Source organism: Ovis canadensis, chromosome 1 (assembly GCF_042477335.2).
Source record: "Ovis canadensis isolate MfBH-ARS-UI-01 breed Bighorn chromosome 1, ARS-UI_OviCan_v2, whole genome shotgun sequence".
Classification (NCBI taxonomy): Eukaryota; Metazoa; Chordata; class Mammalia; order Artiodactyla; family Bovidae; genus Ovis; species Ovis canadensis.
This window is the reverse complement of record NC_091245.1, coordinates 93,287,097-93,309,928: the sequence shown is the minus strand read 5'-3', so window position 1 is coordinate 93,309,928 and position 22,832 is coordinate 93,287,097. Positions and strand designations below refer to the sequence as shown.

General features: G+C 47.0%; 1 protein-coding gene and 1 long non-coding RNA gene across 4 annotated transcripts in view; one reads left to right on the top strand and one right to left on the bottom strand.

The window, feature by feature from the left end:
• NGF (nerve growth factor) overlaps positions 1-16,045 on the top strand; it is a 56,424-nt gene extending 40,379 nt beyond the window's left edge. For both annotated transcript variants that reach the window (XM_069601643.1, XM_069601632.1), the window contains exons 2-3: positions 6,339-6,462; positions 15,153-16,045. In XM_069601643.1, the coding sequence (XP_069457744.1) occupies positions 15,165-15,890 (726 nt within the window). In that variant the 5' untranslated portion in view covers positions 6,339-6,462; positions 15,153-15,164 and the 3' untranslated portion in view covers positions 15,891-16,045. The remainder of the gene's footprint in view (positions 1-6,338; positions 6,463-15,152) is intronic.
• LOC138929725 (uncharacterized) overlaps positions 1-22,832 on the bottom strand; it is a 259,119-nt gene that overhangs the window by 51,590 nt on the left and 184,697 nt on the right. The window lies entirely within an intron of this gene.

The following is a 22,832-nucleotide window of genomic DNA, read 5'->3' as shown; positions in this document are numbered from 1 at the left end:
GGATGGTATCTGATGTGCCCTTGGGACTCGGTATCCCCAGAATGTGTTGGCTGCCTGTGATCCATGTTTTCTTGGAAGCAGGGTGTTTGGGGTGCAACAGTTTTTGCAGTGAAATTGAAGTCCAGCTGCTCAATAGAAATAGCCAGATGGCTCAATGGCAAAGAATCCTCCTGCCAATGCAGGAGATGCTGGAGATGCAGGTTCAATTTCTGGGTTGGAAAGATCCTCTAGAGAAAGAAATAGCAACCCACTCCAGTATTCTTGCCTGGGGAATCCCATGAACAGAGGAGCCTGGCAGGCTACAGTCCATCGGGTCACAAAAGAGTCAGACATGACTTAGCAACTAAACAACAGCAACATCTCATGGACTCTTTAATGAGTAAGGGTGGCCTTCTACAGGGATTTTTACATTCAAGTCCCACAGATTGTGTGTTATCCCTCTTTCATGGAAGGATGAATTGCCTGCCTTTTTTAAAGCCCTAGAACACTGTGTGTCTGTTTAGTCAGGATTTTTCCCAGGTCTTTTTCAGGGCTGTGGATGTTAAGCTGGTCTTAATTTCTGAAGTTACATCTGAACTGCATTATAGACTTATGTATTGTAACATTGCTTGACCTGTTGCTTGGAAAACGTACCACACACTGAGAGGAAAAGGCCTGCTCAAGAAGAGCTGAGGATAGTTAATCTGATAAAGCAAATGGAATAAAGAGCTTGGATCCCAGTTGGCTCTCATTGACAGCGTTTTGTTTTCATTCACGTATTCCATCCCAGGTGGTCATCTCGATCTACAGTAGGCTGGAGGCCTTGGTAGGCACTGATATTATTGGATGCAAACCTTGATTCCAACCAACCCTAGAGTTTGCCCTTTTCCCCAGTACTTCTGTCTGCTCTTAGTCCCAAGTACGCAAACAATAGCCAGGAAAAGCCCAGCATAGAACTGAAATGGATCTTTTTCTTGTGGTTTAAGAATCAGCCAGTTGGAACTGAGGAGATATTTTCTTAGGGTTGCAGAAAAGTATGAAAAACTCTTGGATTGTTTTTGGCACTCAAATGTAGATCATAGATATATCATTAGTATTACTAAGCTGATGGGCTACACTACAAGGACTGTTATTTAGTAGCACATTCTTGCAAAAATGTATTGGCTTCAGCTCTGTTATGGAAGGCTGCTGTGTTAGATATCTTACCTTCTGCCACATTCGTGTCGTTGTGATTACGCATGTTATGAAAACCTCTCAATGCACTGACATTGCATAGTTTGTGAGTCCACAACTCATAGATCCAGTCGGGCAAGCACCATGACAACTGTGTCCCACCACACACCCAGAAGCCTACACACATTTGTACCAAATGCTGATTGATTCTGAACCTCAAGGTCAGCACCATGATGATTTCTTCCTTGAGCTGCCTCTCCGGGGAACTGCTAGGAAGAGTTTGTAATTCATCTGAGAATCTCTGAAAGAGCCATAGGACCATTTCTCTTTGAGAGAAATGTGTTAAGACACTTCAGAATTGTCAGCATTGAAACTTTCAGTCAAAAAACAGAATAGCGGTTTTGCTGAACCTGAATATCTTCCTAAGTCCTGTTGCCAGATGCACTATTTTCCTATCGGTTGTGCCAAAACCACTAAATAGTTAAAACATGTCAAATCATCTCGAAACGGCCAAAACTGAATTTTTTTCCCCAAAGAAAGAGCTCCCAGTCAGCAAACCTCACAGTCATATTCCATACTAAAAAATGTCTGATTAGGCTAAAAATTAGAAAAAGAGACTTTCAATGTAAAAGATTTCAGATTTTCTTTGTGTATAGGCTCAGAGTGAGAACTAACAGAGAGAGGGAAGAATTAAGGGGAACAGTTACAGCAATGAAAACCACAGCGACAGCACCAACAGTTATTATTATGCCCTCAGCAACATGTTCTTGCTGCCCAACCTCCCTAGCGAGTTTTCCCAGCTCACAGAACTCCAGCAGGTGGAATTCAGGAGGGAGGGGGCTGAAGCTCACGCCATCTACTCTAGCATTTTGATGTGAAGTAAGCTGGTCTTAGGACTAGCCATTGGGTCCCAGTACCTGTGAGGGATGAGTGGTCTAAGAAGTCTTTTTGGTCAAGCATCTCCCAATTTTTGTTTTTAAAAATGTCAGCAAATAGTCCTTGGGCTTGATAATAAGCTAATCATAGCTCCAACACCAAAGAACATTTTAAGTGGTGTGCAGGAGTTAAAAAAAGAAAAAAACTTTCAAAATTCACAAATGTCAATTATACCTAGATAATTCTGGGGATGGAGTGTGGGAAGGGGAGGCAGGGACAACTTCCCCTCAAGAGTCTGCGAGCTATATGCTCACACATTCTTGTTGCCTATGGTGTGACCATACCTGCACTTTATATTTTCTGAGATATGTTCATTTCTTGATCATTTTTCTTCATTGCTAGCTCATCAAAGCCAGTGTCAAGTTTTCCATTCATCCTATGCAGCCATGATTCTCAGCCCTGACCTTTCCTCGGGGTCACCTTGGAAGCTTTACAAAATATAGTTTGTATTTCAAAACTAACCAAAATATCATTGAGACCTTATGAGAGTGAAAGGGAGGCTGAGACAAGTGTCAACCAAGAGGGCCATACAAACATGCTCAACTTCAGGGGGTCTTCAGAAGAACTTTAGCTCCAGCTGACTCAAGGCTGATTGATCTGGGGTTCTGAGGCATGATCTAGACATAATGTCAATTGTGATATGGAAAGTTATGGTCAAGCAGGCAGCCTGCAGAAGTATTCTGACTCTTGAGTTGTCACTCTCTCTCAGCCCTGATTCCCTCACTCCAGGGGGAGATTGCATTCGGAGGGGGTCCAGAGTGGAACCCTCCAAAACAGTGCTTCTGAAACATAGGTATGCATCAGTATCAGCAGTAGGGATTAAAACTCAGATTTGCTGGGTTTCACTAAGCATGGCTAGGCCTATGGTAGCATATACATTTCTAAGAAATTCTGAGATATTGCTAGTATTATGGTAGACCTCACTTTGAGAAACAGTGCTTTAAAGTCTGAGACCCAGCATTATCCTGGTCTAGAAGGAATACCTGAGACCCAGCATTATCCTGGTCTAGAAGGAATACCAGATTACGGTAGTATTCCTTCATGCCCTGAAGGAGGAATAGAATATGGTCCTGAGATGAGCTGGGATTTATTTCCATGCATTTATAAAAGTGAAAAAGCTCCCTGATTAAGTGATTACTGCATGAGAAAAGACAAGGTTTTAAAAATAGATATGCATTTGGGGCTGTTTGTTCCTAATATCATTGCATTAGAAATTGGTAATATTTAAATCAGATTTAATTTTAGAGCCCCAACCTTCACTAGCATGAGACTAAAAACAATGACAATAATATCTATGACAATCACTTAGGATTTCAGTATTCTGGGCAGGAAACTGTGGTCTCCAGTAGCAAACTACCTATACCTACACTGAACAAGAGAAGACCAAAGGAGATGCAAGACAGGGTCTCAGAGAGCGATCAGACATCTAGATGTGGTTGGCAGGGGGCCCTGGAATGCAAAGGGGACTATTGCGGTCAATCTACAGCCCATCCCCCAAGAAGGCAGTTCTGCCTAGGAGTTGTGGAATGTTTGATTTAGATCAACCATCCCTCCCCTTCAAATCAGCTAGACTGGAGGCCACCCTGGCATATAGTGGAATATATAGAATGTTTTCAGAGTCACTGTTACTTCCCTGATTGTTCCCTAGATTTAAGTAGAGGCTTTTGTGTCACATTGGAAGGTATAGTCAGCAGGTAGGCCACAGCAGTGAGTTCTGCATGCTCATAAGTTCCTTCTATTGCTGTATAAGAACACCACATATTCTTCTCACCCTCCCCAACACCCCCTCCTAAGCCATGTGGGACTTCTGGGGCTTTGTGATAGCTTTCCTTCCCTTCTTCCCTGATGCAGTCCTAATCATCCTTAAGAACCCTGCTCAGATGTTACTTCCTCTATGACCTGGCCGGATAAAGTGAATTCTTCCCTCTGCTGTTTCCCACATCATGTCAGAATTATCTACCATACTTAGTACATTGTGCTTTAAATGCTGTTCATGTATTTGCTTTCCTCACCTCTAGCTTCTTTGCTCTTGGATGTTGTGCTTACGTCTCATTCTTGTGTCCCTAGTACCTAGCACAGTGGCTGGTGTGGTGCCTGCAAGTTTAGAGTTTAAACAATGAAATAAATGAATCCCAGTGTTTGTACAGAAAGGAAAGCATTCCTTAGATGCTCAGTATGGGTGCAGATTGGAAATATTAGTGCCCATAGACTCACAGCGATCAGAGCTTCAGGGGACCTTAGTTAGCATCCCTATTGGTTCCTCATCTGTGGAGAAAGATCAGCGAGGCCTAAAGATACTTGGCAACTTGGGCCAGGACAAAGCTCTGTAGTTTCCAGTCTGGTGACCAGTCAGATTTGGTCAAACACCCAGTTGAAGGGTTTGTGGACCAGATCGATCAGATCCTGTTCCGTGAGTGATGGAACCAGATCCCGGAATGCCCACCTCCTCCTACCTGGAGGACCTGCTGTCCTCCCCCTCCTGTGCTCAGTTCAACCATGATTCAGGGTGAACAAGGCCTTTGCTTCAAAATCTAACTTTTTTTTAGTGTTTGAGTAAGTGTTCATCTCTAGGCCTCAACCCCAATTGAGGTTTGGAAGCTATTTCTGGTACTTCTGAAGAAAAAGGATATTTTAAGTAGAGTGGGTAAGAAAGAGAAAAGATAACATCCCAGTCCTTAATTTCACAATTTGCAGCAGCAGGAAAATCACTCCATGCCCTTTCCACCACCTTGTCCTCCAGCTCCTCTGCATGATCAGGGATTTGGGGGCTGTGGTGTCTTCACCGACCTTTGCTGCGGTAGTTCAAGCTGAGAGTGGGTGTTGCAGGGAGATGGAGGAGGGGGTCCACGCTAGGAAAAGGCACGCTGGGAAAGGGGGGTTGAGGAGCTGAAAAGATAATCTAGATAGGAGAGATACAGGTGTCATTTTGGAACTTTTTTTTTGGCGGGGGGAGCTATCCACACCTACAATAAAATTCTACGGTAGACATTAATAGTTCACTCACTCATTTGTAAAAATATCTCATGTCTCCCTCCAGCTTAAAGCCTTCCGCTCCTCTCCCATTGCCTAAAGGGTGAAACCGTAGTTGTCACTACACCCCTGCACACGTAGCTGCCCACTACATTCTTCTCTCTCTCCAGTTCATTTCTTAGGTCTCTTTCCTACATGCTCGGCATCTTTGACTTGTTTCGACCCCCCAGGACCTTTGCACTTACTGTTTCTTCTGCCTGAAATGCTGTCTCCCCCATTCCTTCTCATCTTTCAGATCTCAACTTGAAGATCATTTCTTCAGAGATGGAAGACCATTTCCACTAAGCATCCTGTCTTTAGTGGCCCTTCACTATACCCCGCCATCACCCTCTATCATCCTATCCTGCTTACCTGCAGGGCATGTAGAGAATATAAGATGTTATGTTTATTTATATAAGACTGTAAACTCCATGGAGTACAGACCTCGTTGATCTTACTCACTGCTGGGTCCCTAGCACCTAGGACAGTATTTGGTACATGGTAGAAATACGTGCTCAGGAAATATTGTTGAATGAATGAGTGAAGTGCCTACGTATACAAGGTTTATAAAGGTAAAAGGAGAATAGAAACCTAATTGCTTCCAGGAACTACAACCTAAAACTGAATAGAACTTTTTCTCTCATTGCACCAGCTCCCTAGCTCCTGATTCCTAAAATGCGTCTTTGCTAAACTTTGATCTCTGAGATTGTCATCCTAGTTCCGTAAGAGCTCTCTGTTATCTATCAAGTGGTTAAGTTGTCTTGCTTTCCACCATGACTTGGTCTGGAGTTTCATCAAGGCACCAGCTTGTTCTTCATTGTCAGGACTTTATCTTCTGAATAATTTACCTTAGGTATACTGGTCCAGAGTTGGGTATGCTATATCTCTGTGTATAATGTACAGAAGGATTCCATTTTGATGCTGGATTAGGGACCTGTTAGAGCTGGACTCTGATGTGGGACTAGAAGTGCCTACACAGGGCATAAGATCAACCATAGACTGTGTCCAGGGAGATACCAAGAGTTCTGGCACCAGAATGAGAGGTGGGTGCCGCCCCACGTCTGGGCAAGGTCAAGCCCCTGGCAATTTCAGTAGCTGAGCTCCAGCTTCTTTGGCTCTGATGCTGGCAGAGTCCCAACACTCAGGAAAATGAGGTTTATCCTCTTGCTTGGGGCACAGCTACCCATCTGCTAGACAACGCGCTGAAGCACCCATCTAATGCCAGCTCTCTCCTCCCACAGAGTCCTGGCCTGGGGTCGTGCAGTCCAAGGGGCTGGATGGCATGCTGGACCCAAGCTCAGCTCAGCGTCTGGGCCCAATAACGGCTTTTCCAAGGGAGCAGCTTTCTGTCCTGGCCACACTAAGGTAAGCACCCACAGGGCATCTGGTTCACCAAGGTTCCTAGTTCTAGAGATGCCAGGCTAGCTGGAAACAAGCCTGCAGCTGAGGATGGGACTTTAGTGCTAGCTGTCAATCAGAAGAGTCCCGGGTGGCTCCTAGTGATGCCCCACATGTGGCCCCCCGAGCCTGTCTGAAGAGGATGTCACTCTTGCTTTCAGGCTGGTCCCACAGTTTTCAGGGACATGATTAGACACTGAGCCACCCTGTCTAAAGGATCAGAATACAGGACCTCCAAGAGACAGACAGCACCAGACCCTCCATACAGCTCTTGATCTGTCTGAACAAGTGATCTTAGGAGACTGAAGGTCCCTGATCACCCTTCATGCCCTTGCCTGTGGAGTGGAGGGTAGGGAGAGCTCCAAGTCTGGAAACAAGGGTGAGTTCCTCTTCCACGAGGCTTCTGCCTGTGGTCAAGATGTTTACTCTCAACTGTGTCTCAGTTTCCTTCTCTATAAAATGGGAAGAATAAGATCCACCTGCCAGATTTGTTGTGCTGGGTAATGAGACAATTATGCCCAATAAACTGATAAGATGTAATTATGATCTCTCCTCATTCATTTTAAGATGTCTCTAAGAATTCAGATAAGTAGATTCCGTTTCCACTCTGCCCTGAAGTAGACGATAAATCCACAGGTACCTGCACCTGCTAGCAGTTTCTGACTGCATACTTCTGTCATGGGCATTTTAAGCGCTTTTGGATCAAGCCTACATGATGTTGAGAAAACCTGATAAACCAGATAAAATAACTAAGTACCTAATTACTCCCTGGATCTGGATTTATGGCTTCAGGAAGGTAAAACTTACAGCCTGCTGAACGGGATTTTCATTTTGATGTTGGAGGCTGAATAAATGCAGCCCAGGATCTATTAGTTATAGTGTATGTGCAGCCTCAGCCCTCTTGCCTCCAGAACAGCTGAGGCAGAGCAATGCCAAGTGCCCGCATGCAGAGCCTGCCACTCACTAGCTGCATAACCCCAGGTCACCATGCCTCTCTGAGGTCCATTTCTCTCCTCTCTAAGATTCAAGGATTGGACAGGATGTTGTTGTTAGGTCACTAAGTTGTGTCCAGCTCTTTGCAACCCCATGAACTGTAGCACGCCAGGCTTCCTTGTCCTTCACTATCTCCAGGAGTTTGCTCAAACTCATGTCCATTGAATCATTGATACCATTCAACCATCTCATCCTTTGCCACCCCCTTCTCTTCCCCTCAATCTTCCCCAGCATCAGAGTCTTTTCCAATGAGCCAGCTCTTTGCATCAGGTGGCCAAAGTATTGGAGTTTTAGCTTCAGCAACAGTTCTTCCAATGAATATTCACTAGGCCCCTCAGCTTCCCAGGCAGAAATCCCTGAGGCTGCCACAGAGAAAGGCACTGACAGTATAAAATTCAGCTCCGCTGCTAGCATCTCCCAGGCTGAATTTATTATGGGGAAGCATGAACTGGAAGGCATGTCAGAGCTGATCAAGTCCAGGGGTTCAATGCATTAGAATCTGCATTGATTTTAGCCCCTGGAAGGCTTATTAAACTACAGACTGGAGGGCCCATCCCCAGAGTCTCTGATTCAGTAAGTTTGGTGTGGGGACCGAAAAACTTGCATTTCCCACAGCTTTTCTCCCAAGAAAAGATTTCCTTTAGGATTGATTTCCTTTAGGATTGACTGATTTGATCTCTTTGTGTCCAAGGGACTCTCAAGACTCTTCTCCAGCACCACAATTCATAAGCATCAGTTATTCAGCACTCAGCCTTCTTTATGATCCAGTTCTCACCTCCATGCGTAAATAATGGAAAAACCACAGCTTTGACTATATGGACCTCTGTCGGCAAAGCGATACCTCTGCTTTTTAATATGCTGTTTAGGTTTGTCATAGCTTTTCTTCCAAGAAAAGCTGTGGGAAATGCAAGTTTTCAGGCCCCACACCAAACTTACTGAATCAGAGACCCTGGGGATGGGCCCACCGGTCTGTAGTTTAATAAGCCTTCCAAGGGCAAAAATCAATACAGATTATAATGCATTGAACCTCCGGACTTGATCAGCACTGACGTGCCTTCCAGTTCATGCTTCCCCATAATAAATTCAGCCTGGGAGATGCTAGCAGAGGACCTGGATTTTATACCGTCAGTGCCTTTCTCTGCGGCAGCCTCAGGGATTTCTGCCTGAGAAGCTGAGGGGCCCTAAAATTCCTCTCTCACTCCACGCAGGCCCCAACAACCAACTGTGTCCCAGTCTTTAGAGCTGAAGACAGCAGTCAGTTTACATTTGGAGTGGAGGCCAAGTGTAAAACACGAAATGACTCCTGACCCACACTCTAATGTGGCGAATGAGATGGAGAAGGAGGCTGGATTTTCTCAGCCACAAGGATTTCCTCTCCAGCTAGCATTTCGTGACCCTGGTTCACCAATATAATCGCTAGTCTAAGAATCACTAACAGCTCCCTCTCAGCACTCCTCCAGCCCAGGCAGGGATTCTCTCACTCCCTCTACAAGGCATGTCCAAAGGCACACTCACCGAAAGGCACTGGCTGTCTTGCCCACAGAGATGGACCAGTTACTTAGCTCTGCCCAGCAGCTTTGCCACCTATTCAGGTGAGAACACCTATGTGAAATCATCCACCTGGTGCAGGAAATTTCTCTTATTCCTGGAGTATGTGAATGACTGGAAAACCACAGAATGTACCTCCAGCCCAGAAGAGGGCAAGGAAGCTGGGTGGCCCTTGAATAGACGGAAGTAGGCCCCCGGCGGGTCCCCCTACTCTTAGTCATTTATCTTTCATTCTGGTAGGAGCAGGACAAACACAGACATTCACACATTAAACAGAACATGTTCCGTCCTGCAAGCCCCTAATTGCATCTTCCCCAGGTAATCTTTCTACTACTCACAGGTCTCTGCTTAGTGAAACCCCAGTGAGGGCTGTCACCACTTCAGAAGTAAGGCTTCAAAGTTTGTTTTTAAAAATAAATAAATAAAACTCCTCCCTGGTTCACATCAACCAAGGAGAGAATATTCTTTTGTGAACTGTGCCTTGTACTTTAAATCACTAGAATAAAATATGTACTAATTTTTTCTTTCATTTCTTATCTACTCATTATTTTTTAAACAAAAGATTTTTTTAAAAAAAGATTATAGGTGCCTACTATTATGAGTAAGTCAATTTAGGGAAAAAAAAATCCTTTTGCTCTAAAGCCTAAAGGAGAGATATATTTTCAACATTTTAAAATCTTAATGAAACAATAAAGCAATCTCTTCATGATGCAAATCTCCATTGTGTTCAAATATCCCCAGTGAGGACAGGTTAGGGGCTTCCCAGGTGGCCGAATGGTCAAGAATCCGCCTTCCAATGCAGGAGGTGCAGGTTGGATCCCTGGGTGGGGAAGATTCCCTATAGAAGGAAATGGCCAACCCACTCCAGTATTCTTGCCTGGGAAATCTTATGGACAGAGGAGGCTGGCAGGATACAGTCCATGGGGTTGCAGAAGAGTTGGACATGACTTACCAAATAAACAACCACCACAAACACGGGTTACCTTGACAGTGTATTGAGGAGCAGCATTAGACTTTAAGAACTCCATGTAGTCAGTTGAGTAGAACCAGCAGAGTTCTAGGCAGAGCAGAAAACTTTATAATTGCTTACACTCAGAGTGTCAGAGCTGAAAGATACCATAAACAGATGGAGAAATGAAGGGACACAGAAGGAAGAGACTTGTTCACACACCCAGACTCTTAGAGGTGGAGCTCCTTGTGAGGGTTAGGTCACCTGCACGGGAAAAGATGAACAGGATGTGCTTCTGCCTCCAGGGACTTTGCCCTTTAGGAGGGAGGATAAGAGCAGAATACAATGCTGTAAGAGAATTTTAAGGAAATGCTTCTCCTTTATGGAGAAGGAAGAGAGTTGGTTTCTCTGAAAACAGGAAAAGCTCCCCAATGAACGTGGCATTTAAGCGGACTCTTGTAGCCGACGGGAAGGACTCTGACCAGCAGAGGTGGGGAGCAGGAAAGGCACTGGTCAGTAGGGGGAGGGGAAAAGGGGAGAACGCCTGGCACAGAAGAGTCTGAACTGAGGGCAGCGGCGGGGAAGCACAGAGCCGGCACAGCCTGTGAGGAGACCTGTTTGCCAGGAATGCAAAATATGTGGAGGGAGTAGATGGAAGGCAGGGTCTATCTGCCAGGCTGAGCAGTCCTAGTGGCTCCCTAGACAACTGCTCACCTCTGGATCTCCTGAGCATGGTGATGTGATCAGAGTAGTGCTTCAGCAAGTTAAATGGAGCAACCAGGGATGGTAGGCAACCAGGACATAAGTTGGGAGACGGTTGCATACCTGAACCAGGAACACAGAGGTGAGGACAAAAAGCACAGTTTCAAAAGATGACACTAAAACAGACAAAAAGGGCTGGATGAAAGGCAGAGAGGAAAACGCAGAGTCCAGTGAGGAGCTGAGGCCTGGAGCTGGCAAATGAAGCAAATGGTGGTTCCAGGAATAGAAAACAGAGATGCAGAGAAACATGTTTAGGAGGATGGGGAGAGAGGCTCACAAGAGATAGTGGCTGTGAAACTACTTTCATAAATTATCAAGTGGCCCAAAATGGGGCAGCTGCTTTTGAGTAAAGAGAAAGGAGAGGATGGTGGTCCTAGTGGGGACGTTGAAAATGAAGGTTCTTGTTTAGGACAGCTTGGTTTTAAAACGTCGACACCCGTGGGGAGTTGCCTATCATGAAACTGGGAGTTCAGAACTGGCTTTCCAAGGGGGCATTGGACCAGAGATCTTGGCATGGGCATCAACTGCACAGACATTTCAGTTGACTCTCTAGAAGAGGATGAGCTCAGCCAAGGGGAGACTGTAGAGTGAGGTGGGAGCCTCTGGTAATGGGAAATAGGGAGCAGTGCGTCCTTATTATCATCAAATACATTTGATGAGTACATTGTAGTCTTTTCATTTCCCTATCCAAAGTTTTTAGTGTTATTAATATGGATATGAAGGGATGAATTTCCATTTCATTTCTTCTCCCTTCATCTACCTGATGAGAGAGATAATGTTTCTGAGAAGCAGAAAGAAATGAAACAAGAAAGGGAGCGAAAGCCCAAGGCTTGAATTAGCAGCCAACTGACTAATCAGCTGGACATTTATCTGCGAGACCATCAGCCTGCAGAACCAGTGGCGGCCAAAAAGCCAGATGCGTCACTGCCTTCTCTGCATGGCTGGTGGGAGAACTGGAGCAAACACAAACATTTTTTGAAGTAACCAAAGAGAAAAGAATTTGGTGGTTTTATTCTTGGTATCTCACCAAAGAGCTGTCTAGCAGCTGAAAAGAAGCACATTACCGAGAAGAAGAATGCACTGCTTTAAAACCGATTAGGAATGCAACATGTGGTCATACGCACAGCATCCAAAGGAAACCAGGCGTCATGGTGGAGAGAAGGCAGATGGCGAGCTGCTGCGGACATCCCCATTCACGCTCTCACTCACTCCCCTTGTAGAGTTTGAGGACCTTCTACACGCCAGGCACTGCGCACGGCCCCAGGAGACTCAGATGGCACCACTTCCAAAGTGCTCTGAGGGAAACAGAGAAGTAAACCATGATTTGCAACACAAGGAGAGGTAACAGGGTTAAGCACAAACCATTGGAGCAAAAAGGGGTAGAAAAAACCATATTTTTGTTTGTTTATTTTTCCATGAACAAGTATCAACTTTTATTCAATAAAATTAACTGGTGAGAGAACCAGTAAGATGGTATGACCAAGTCCAAGGAGAACTCAAAGAACAGACATGTAAATGTAAATACTGCTGCTGCTGCTGCTAAGCCGCTTTAGTCGTGTCCGACTCTGAGCGACCCCAGAGACGGCAGCCCACCAGGCTCCCCCGTCCCTGGGATTCTCCAGGCAAGAACACTGGAGTGGGTTGCCATTTCCTTCTCCAATGCATGAAAGTGGAAAGTGAAAGTGAAGTCGTTCAGTCGTGTCCCAACTCTTCGCGACCCCATGGACTGCAGCCCACCAGGCTCCCCGTCCATGGGATTTTCCAGGCAAGAGTACTGGATTGGGGTGCCATTGCCTTCACTAAAGAACATGGAAATGAATTTGCTGAAACGCTACAAAATTGGACAGCAGCCAGAGACAATCATGAACAGACAATATCTGCACCCCCCCCATCACTGACCCCGAACAATCACATACATTTATATCATTTAAATTAGCTTAACAATAATCAATTACAGAGAACAGAAGGGGAGCCCCCAGCAGGAACACTCTGTGATTGTATTTTTCTCATTTTTGATGCCTCTCATGACATTTCCATCAAAAAAAGTAAATCTATTAAATCTCATCCACTAGCCATGCAGGTGGATGAGACAGGCTCTGCCCTCTAGGACCTTACATATAACTAGTGGGGAGATAGTCTCAAATCACTAGGCTTGAAAAGAAGCCTGACTGAAGTAAACCTAGGTGCTATGAAAAGACGTGGACGGAGTGTGCTCCAAGAACAAATTAGCAGCAATATAACTGAAGAAAACAAAGTCCTTGATCACAGGACATTGGAATGACTCAGAATTAAATAGGTGTATACTGCTAAGTCACTTCAGTCGTGTCCAACTCTGTGAGACCCCACAGACGGTAGCCCACCAGGCTCCCCCATCCCTGGGGTTCTCCAGGCAAGAATACTGAAGTGGGTTGCCATTTCCTTCTCCAGGGCATGAAAGTGAAAAGTAAAAGTGAAGTCGCTCAGCTGTGTCTGACTCTTAGCAACCCCATGGATTGTAGCCCACCAGTCTCCTCCATCCATGGGATTTTCCAGGCAAGAGTACTGGAGTGGGGTGCCATTGCCTTCTCCAAATAGGTGTATAAGCACCTATTTAATCCTAACAACAGCCCTGTGAAATAGAGTTTGTGGTGGTTTAGTTGCTAAGTCGTGTCCAACTCTTTGCAACCCCATGGGCTGTAGCCCATCAGGCTCCTCTGTCCATGGAATTTTTTCAGGCAAGAATACTGGAGTGGGTTGCCGTTTCCTTCTCCTAGGGTTATCTTCTTGACCCAGAGATCAAACCCATGGACCCATGCCTCCTGCACTGCAGGTGGATTCTTTCCAGCTGAGCCACCAGAAAAGCCCTGAAATAATGTTTATTGCCTGCTTTTTATCATTGAGGAAATCAGAGCTCAGAAACATTAAGTAGGTTTCTGCTAACAAGTAACAGGACTAACACTAGGTCCAGTGCAGAGTTCTTCTCATTACACTGATTTAGTAGAAAAGAACAAACACACACTTCTGAAGTTGAGAATGGGGAGAGATGGCTATTGGTTGGGTGATCTGAGAAGGTCTCAAGGAAGAGATGGTACCCATGCCAGGCTGGAAGAGTGGGCAGAGAGCAGAATGACCTGGGGGAGAGATATGGGGAGGGAGTGCATTGGAAGTTTAACACCCTGTCTAGGGGGTGCCTCTAACCCTACCAGGAAGATCTGGGGAAGCTTCCCAGAGGAGGTAACATCTGATACACATCTGCAAGTGTGTGTAGGAGCTCATCAAAAGTGAGCTCAAGAATGGAGCTAGTTTCACAGCAGGTTGCCCTGGGGGTGGTCGCTGGTAGGCAAGTCAGTACAGTTAGGTGCAGAGTCCCATCTGGCAGGAGCTCAAAAGGAGCCTGTACTGCTAGTGGGGACAGATGATTTACACTATTTGGTCTATTCTCACTTAAGATTAAATAATTTTTGAAAAGACACACTTAAAAATGAAAGAGAAAGTGGAGGAGGAAGGAAGGGTGGAAGGGTAGACTGGCTTAGTAAGGGGTCAGGTTTAGATTCTATTTCTGGTTCAGTTTTTGTAACTGTTGGCCTGTTACTTCATTTCTGTGGATCACTTTCCTCACATATGAAAGGGAGATGATAAATCCTAACCTAAGTCACAAGCTAACAAGAAACTTGAAGTGAATGCATTTGAAAAGCTGAAAAACATCACTCATGAAAAGAGAAAACATTATCAATATTACAGGCATGCACCGGTGGCTGAATAGCTAGACTGGCTCAGACGTCCCAGAGCTATATACTTTTTTTTTTTTTTTTTGCCAGACATGGATTGGCATGTTTGGATTTTCAATCATCAAATCTCAGAGCTGACCTGGTGCTCCTACCTGCAGAGGGTGGGTTCAAGGCTGAGGCTTCAAGATAAATCCCCAGCAGCCCTTCCCACTGCCTTCCCAGGGAATTCAAACCATTGGGCAGGCCACAGCGCTGGGAGAGGTGTCAGACTCACCTTCCCCAAGCCATTCTGCTGCACACACACCACCTGCCCGTGGTGAGACTGCCTCACTGGCAGGTGGAGAACTCGAGCGACTCTTTAAGCAGTACCACCCAGTTCATACCACAGCACTGGGCAGAATTTCTGGGACTCTGTCCGTTCTTTCCAGGAAAAGCCCACCCCTTCTAGATGAGGTGCCCAGACACCAGGTTGTCTGAGCCAGCCCTGTTTAAGCCTGTCACCCTAGCGTTACAGTCATAGCATCGCCTTTCACTCTCAAAAGGGTCCCAGTTTGAAATTCCAGGGTCACCTTGCCCTTAGCCACCAGGGGAAGCCTCCTTGTCATCCTCTGGGAAGGTCAACTCCGAAGTACCCAGAAACCACCCTCATCCAACGCTCAGCGCCCCGCGGAATAATCCTCATTTCTGTTTCATTCCAGGTGCATAGCGTAATGTCCATGTTGTTCTACACTCTGATCACAGCTCTTTTGATCGGCATACAGGCAGCACCGCACACCGAGAGCAATGTCCCAGCTGGACACGCCATCCCTCAAGCCCACTGGATTAAACTTCAGCATTCCCTTGACACAGTCCTCCGCAGAGCCCACAGCGCCCAGGCTGGGCCGATAGCCGCCAGGGTGGCAGGGCAGACCCACAACATCACTGTGGACCCCAAACTTTTTAAAAAGCGGCGACTGCGTTCACCTCGTGTGCTGTTCAGCACCCGGCCCCCACCTGTGGCCGCAGACACTCAGGATCTGGACTTCGAGGCGGGCGGGGCCGCCTCCTTCAACAGGACTCACAGGAGCAAGCGGTCGTCATCCCACCCCGTCTTTCACCGGGGGGAGTTCTCGGTGTGCGACAGCGTCAGCGTGTGGGTGGGGGACAAGACAACCGCCACGGACATCAAGGGCAAGGAGGTGATGGTGCTGGGAGAGGTGAACATCAACAACAGTGTATTCAAACAGTACTTTTTTGAGACCAAGTGCCGGGACCCCAACCCCGTGGACAGCGGGTGCCGAGGCATCGACGCGAAGCACTGGAACTCGTATTGTACCACAACCCACACCTTCGTCAAGGCGCTGACCATGGACGGCAAGCAGGCCGCCTGGCGGTTCATCCGGATCGACACGGCCTGCGTGTGTGTGCTCAGCAGGAAGACTGGGCGGAGAGCCTGACCTGCAGCAGCCCCCACCCTTCCTTGCTCCCCCGTACACTCTCCTGCGCCCCTCCCTACCTCAACCTGTAAATTATTTTAAATTATAAGGACTGCATGGTAATTTATAGTTTATACAGTTTTAAAAGATCATTATTTATTAAATTTTTGGAAGCAGCTTGTGTGCTGGCCCTCCAGTCATTCGGCCCAGGGTGACCATTTGCAAGTCTTGGTTCGGAGGCTGCAGGGAGGAGGGTCCACAGTACCCCCTGGGTTTTTCTCAGTGTGTGTGCGCTCATTCGTGTTTCCCTCTGTGTGACCCCATGGACTGTAGCCCACCAGGCTCCTCTGTCCATGGGATTTCCCAGGCAAGAATACTGCAGTAAGTTGCTATGCCCTCCTCGAGGGGATCTTCCCGATCCAGAGGTTGAAACACCGTCTCATGTATCTCCTCCATTGCAGGCAGAGCTTTACCACTGAGCCACCTGGGGTATCTTACTCTTTCTCTCAGACACACCTGTAACCCTCACCGACCCGTCACTCCCAGCCAGCCGTGCCACTTCAGGGAAAGCTAACTGGGTTCAGATATTAGCCTAAGCCGGGCATGATTAGGAAGGGACGTCTGTTGGATTGCAACTTTGTTCTGCATTCCAGAGCCAAAGATACCTAATCCTTGGATTACCTGCCCCACAGCCCAGATTCTTGAGCCTTGATTGCTTCATTTGGGGAAATTCATGGAGCCTCATTAGAAGGCAGATCCCTGCCGGGCATAGAGCTACCTCCCACCTCAGAAGGGCCCAGGCTGGGTCCTGGAAGGGCTCACTAGATGGATAGGAGGAGACTTGCACCAAAGACTGAGGCAGGCTCTTTTTGTGAGAGGATGATCTGCCTTTTTTTTTTTTTTTTTTTTTGCTGAAAAGCTCTCTCAAAGAGTTGTAACAAAATAATCTCAGGAGGCCTGTCAAGGTAGATCTGATTACATGTTAAGATTGCCTTAGTTCTAATGACTGGCCCTCAATTTATTCCCCGGTAGCTTCCTGCAGAAAGACTCCATTCCCCCCAGAAAACATGACGACCTCTAACACTCCTGCCACCTATTCACGGCCCCACAGCAACTTCCAGTGGCCCCAGCATCAGTCCAGAGTCACAGGAGCCAGAGACCAGACCAAAAAGAACTTTTTTTTTTTTTAAAGAACTTTTAAATTCCTACCGGGGTGACTTCCACAAGTGACCAAAGGTGGATGGGGTCATGGGACCTGCAGAGAAGATGACAAAAATGAGTGAGAACCAATACAAACAGCCGGATAAGGGGTGGAGGAGGGGTGAGGACTCTGCTCCTCCCTCACAGAGAACACTAGACAAGAGAAAGACAGGGGGTCAGGGGGTCTGATGATGGGAGCACAGCAGAGGAGGAAGGTGTGTCATCTTTACCAGCATCAGGATCCCTGGGCCTCTAAGAAATCCAACACCCTGGGTAGTTGCCTGGGTTGTTTTGGGTTTTTGGATTGTGTGTGTGTTTAGGCTGGGGGAGTGCTCATCCATACTGGCTGTATCAGAAGAGTCTTAGAGATAGTTGGAGGTGACAGGGACTCCAGGTACAGCGTGGAGCAGGGCTCTGTCCATCCTCAAGGTGCCACTTTCCCCTGCAACATTTCTGTCTGGTGTTTTGTTTTCTCCCCAAAGGCACAGAATTTTTTCACTTGGAGCACTTACATAGGGATGAAAATTTTGCTTTCCTACCCTTCCTCTTCCCCCCAGGGTAAAAGGCCGATCTAGTTTCTTGTAACAGGCCGAAACTGTGCCTCTGATTAAAAAAGAAAAAAGGAAACGGTGGGATCCATTCATCTGTAACTCCCTGTTCCCCTGCCTGCCCGCCATCCCCAACCCAATCCAAACAGGGCAAATTAGAAACATAGGGAGCTTTGGCATGAGAGACATTTGATTAGGGTGAAAGCATAATGAAATGGGCCCTATTTTTCCTATCAAAGCTACTGCAATTGGAATAAAGATTTATGTGCAAGAAACACCAACCAGAACATTCTGTGCTGAGATACTTGCTCAGATAAAGGCTGCAGGGAGGCAGCCCTCCCGCTGACCTGTGACTGTGGCTTTTTCCCGGGCTCCAAAACCAGTGGCCTTGGCCTTCCCGGCCGCTCCTACAAACAGTTCTGGGGGGGACCTTCCTCTGAGGGCCAGACAGGCCTCCTGGGTCCTGAATGTGGGGAGAGAGGGAGGCATTCAAGAAGCATCCACAGGGAAGCAAGGCTGTTTGTGAGCAGCTGCACCTTGTGGAGGGCCTGGAGAGCCACCACCAGCCCTACAGGACCCTGAGGGTAACTGGGACCCCACTGCCTGCCTGGAGGGAAGGCAGCCTCCAACCACTGAGGAAAGACTGAGGCTGACAGCTGGGTAAGAGAAGGTGCCCCCTCTCCACTAACACTAAGGCCTCCCTCAAAGGCAACATTGCTCTAGGCTGAGTTCTGGAGTCCCAGCGTGGGAGCCAAAGTTTTCACACAATGAGAGGGGATGTGAGTTTGGCTGAGAAGACTCAGAAAGGTCCAAAAACAACCCAGAGCCTGGTGGCTTCTATAGTTTGTACCCGCCCCCCCCCCCCAGAACATCCACACAGCGGGGAGCTCTGGCTTCCAGACCCACCCAGGCTGCCCCCCAGGGGCTTGCTGGGTCACCAGAGCCCCAGACACTTGAATATGTTGAAAAAACAGCTCAGAACTGCCCATTATATTCTGCCCAAGCTCAGCACCTGCAAATCCTGCCAACTTCCACTTCACTTGCCTTACTGAGGTGTTCTTAACTGGGGTCCACAAAAGCCCAGATCCCTCTTCCCTCCAGCACACCTGCCCCCAAAATGAGTGCAGACCCTGGCTTGTCCACAGGCTGACACGGCCCAGCCCTCCCGGTGAGGCCTGCACTCCCCTCAGCTAGAGACAAGATTCCCAGTTCTGGGGGACAAGAGCCACGTTTTGACACATGGATTCTAGTTTATATTTCAAGTCTGTCCCCATGACTTCCCTCTCCCTCAAGCACAGCACCAGCCTCCCCCGGACCAAACCTACAATGGGGACGCAGCTGTTCAGCAGACCTGAGTAGAAGTGTGGGCGACCGAGACCACAGGGTCCCCCTCAGTGGTAAGCTCAGTCTTTCCTTCACAGGCCTGACTGGAGCTGTGGGAGCCCCGCTGCCCCGGTGCTGAGGATGCAGCCAGTGTGACGGTCAGAACACTGCGCCTGGTGTCAGCAGAGCGAGCTTTTAGGCCCAGCTCCCACATTACTATCTGTGCAGCTTTGGCAAGCTCCTCTTTGACCTCAGTTCCTGCAGCTGTGAAATGAAGATAATCATCCCTATATCCCAGAGTTGTGAGCATGAAGCCAAACCAAGTATTTGAAAGTAAACAGTTATGTTCTATACAAGCGCAAGGCAAAGTAATTTGTTCTAAACTTAATAACTTCTGTGTTAATTGTAGGACAGTGACAATAATGCTGGTACTCAGTAGATATCTGTTTGCTGTCAGATACATAGATTGGGTAAAGGGAATCTGGCTAGTAGACATCATGGAATACTACTTTTCATCTGTGAAATGGGGATCACAATGCTTTCCTGGTGGCTCCAGCGGTAAAGTATCTACCTGCAATGCAGGGCACATGGGTTAGATCCCTGGGTCGGGAAGATTCCATGGAGGGGGAAATGGCAAACCATTCCAGTATTCTTGCCGGAAAAATCCCATGGACAGAGGAGCCTGTCTGGCTACTGTCCATGTTGTTGCAAAGAATTGAACACAACTGAGCATGTGTGTGTATATGTGTGTGTGTGCGTGTGTGTGCCTAGTGTATAATAAATTTTAGTGTTGAAAAGTAGAATTGGTAGAGAAACTCTAAAAGTTTGTTAGAATGGAGTGGACAGCTTTCAACAAGGCAAAGGAGGTTCATGAACAGACAGCTCTGCAGGATATATCACAGTCCCTTTCGTGACAAGCAATGCTAATAGTGATCATCAGCATTTACTAAGAGCTTGTTCTGTATGAGCACAGAGTTTGGTAGTTCATATCGATCAGTTCTGAACAAGTCTATGGGCTCTAAAACCAAGACCACCTTAAGGAGAATACCAGAAGGCCGTTCTTTCTGTTTTATGCATCCCTGCCAGAGAACTGCTCCCTGGCTATCTGGGATGTGTTTACTTCCCCATCCCTTGGCAAGTTTATATACCACTGGCTTTGAGAGTTTCCACGTGTCAAGCACGTGGGCTCTGTTTTCTTCCAATTCACTTGGGTCTGCAACTGGAAAGCTCTGACCTTCTCAAAGTTCACCTGGGTTTGTGGAAATGACTCAGGGACCTCGGGTCCAAGATGAAGTTGGGAAGGTCCTCCTGCAGCAGTCTCCTGAGGAGAATCCCTCCAACCCAGGGCTATTTCTTAAAATGAAGGAAGTGCTCCATCTGTGTCCCCTCAGCACCTGGCCCAACCTCGCATGTGGCAGGCACTCCACCAGTGTCTTAAGGTAATTAAGACAGAAGTTAATGCCCATCTTTTCTCAAACACCATCACCACCGCCACATCTCCACCCCCTCTGTGTCTGCACTGTATCAGCAGGAAACGGGTTAATGGTCTAAACGGAAGGTCATTCCAGAAGCCACTGCCTGGGAATCATCTGAGCAGCTTTTCAAGGTTGCTGTCTAATGAAGAGCACGATCAGACCACCACAGTCAAACCCTGGCCTCACCACTAGCTGGGCTGAGTGATATCAGACAAGTTACCTTTATTCTCTGCATTTCAGTTTTCTTATATGGAAAATACGGATGATGACAATAGCACCTACTTTGTTGAGTTGAAAGGCACTTTGTCCAGTGCCTGGCACATAGTAAATTATTATGTATAAACCATATGTAAAGATATACACATCTATATATATAGATGTGTATATATAGATATAGATATGTGTGTAGATATAGATATATATATACATCTATATATATAGATATAAATATCTATATATTCCTAGATGCCCACTTAAAGACACAATATACAGATACACTGGGGGCTTCCCGTATGGCGCTAGTGGTAAATAATCCACCCGCCAATGCAAGAGTCCAAGGTTTGATCCCTTGGGAAGATCCCCAGGAGTAGGAAATGGCAATCTGCTCCAATATTCTTGCCTGGAAAATTCCATGGAACTAGGAGCATGGTGGGCGACAGTCCCTGGGGCTGCAAAGCGTCAGACGTGAAGGAGCATACACAGGTACACTCACAAAGAGAGTCCTTGAGAGCTATGAAGCAGCCAGGAAGTGTACATTCCATGCTTACACGCACCCACACACTGACTTAAAATCACAGAACAACAGACAAATCACTGCAATGATGCCACAGTGATTCTGAATGATGGCCACAGTGATGAGATGCAACCAGGTGGAAATAGTAAACCCAGGAAGACTTCCTGAAGGAAACAGCTTCTGAAGCGTGTTTAGGAAAAGAAGTTGAGTGAAATTATTGTCTGTGCTGGGACTTCTTCCAGATTTACAAACAAGGTAAAACCCAGATACGAGGTTGCCCAGCTCTGGATGACAGAGAGAGAACAGTTGCCCCTGTTCTCTCACCTTGGTCTGAATGATTGGGTCAGCCAATAAATTCATTCGGGTTTTCCATCTCATCTTACAGAAAAACTTGAACTTATTGGCCAACCTGGTACAAACTGGCAAAGGAACCAGCTTCACCTATAAACACAGAGCATGAGAAAACTCAGATAATAACAGTGTGAAATCCTACTGGTGAATGCTATTTCCCCGTATGCTGTCCACTCAATCTTTGTATTCAATAAAATGCCGATGGGCTAGTCAAATAGCTTCTGAATATGGGACTTCCTCCAGCCTTATCAGCTGGTTTCCTTGAAGCTCAAAGTAAATAGGAAGAAGAGGGGCCCTCAGAGTGGGCACCGGGCTTCCCTGGCTCCAGGGATGGACTTGGGTGGGAGGCCAGCTTTGACGCCCTGGCTGACACTCGGAGCCACGGCTAGGTGCAGTCTCCGGCCTGGCGGCCTCTCCCCCTTTATCTCGCCCTCACCATTCCTTTCACTTTGACATAATGAAAGTGCAGCTTGCACGCTGTCTCGAGATTGCATATGATAATTGGAAACATGTGTCCGAGCTGGCATCCCTTCAAAGGACTTTGGAACTCGGACTTGGGCCGTCTTCTGATTGCAATAGCAATCCCCCGAGCTGGCTTTCCAGCCTTCACATTCCTTCAGCTGCACCTTAGCGTTAACTCTTGCCAGGAGAAGGCTGCTGCAAGCCGAGCTCATTCCAAAGGCTCTGCAGAGGCTGGCAATAACAATTCACAGGTATGCAATGAGGCTCCAGATTTGGCATCTAGGCAGGAACTTTTCAACAATAATAGCAAGAACCAGCAGCCCCATTCTCCTCTTTGCAGAAATGGCACATTGATGGGTCAACACCCCAGTGGGAGCCTGGGTCTTCTGGGCACTGCCTGGACTCTCAAGGGATATGATGCTGCTTCCTTTTTGATTTATCAGGGTGATTTTTGCTTCAAAATATACCAAAATGTCTTAATCTTATCAGAAAACTCCTGACAGAGAAACAAGAATCTCTGTATCTCCAATCTCTGTGGCAACTCTCCATTTAATCACCCATGCTGTATAACTCGGAAAAGGCAATGGCACCCTACTCCAGTACTCTTGCCTCGAAAATCCCATGGACAGAGAAGCATGGTAGGCTGCAATCCATGAGGTTGCTAGGAGTCAGACATGACTGAGCGACTTCACTTTCACTTTTCAGTTTCATGCATTGGAGAAGGAAATGGCAACCCACTCCAGTGTTCTTGCCTGGAGAATCCCAAGGATGGCAGAGCCTGATGGGAAGACTTCTATGGGGTCACACAGAGTCGGACACGACTGAAGCGACTTAGCAGCAGCAGCAGCAGCTGTATAACTGCCAGGAGAGG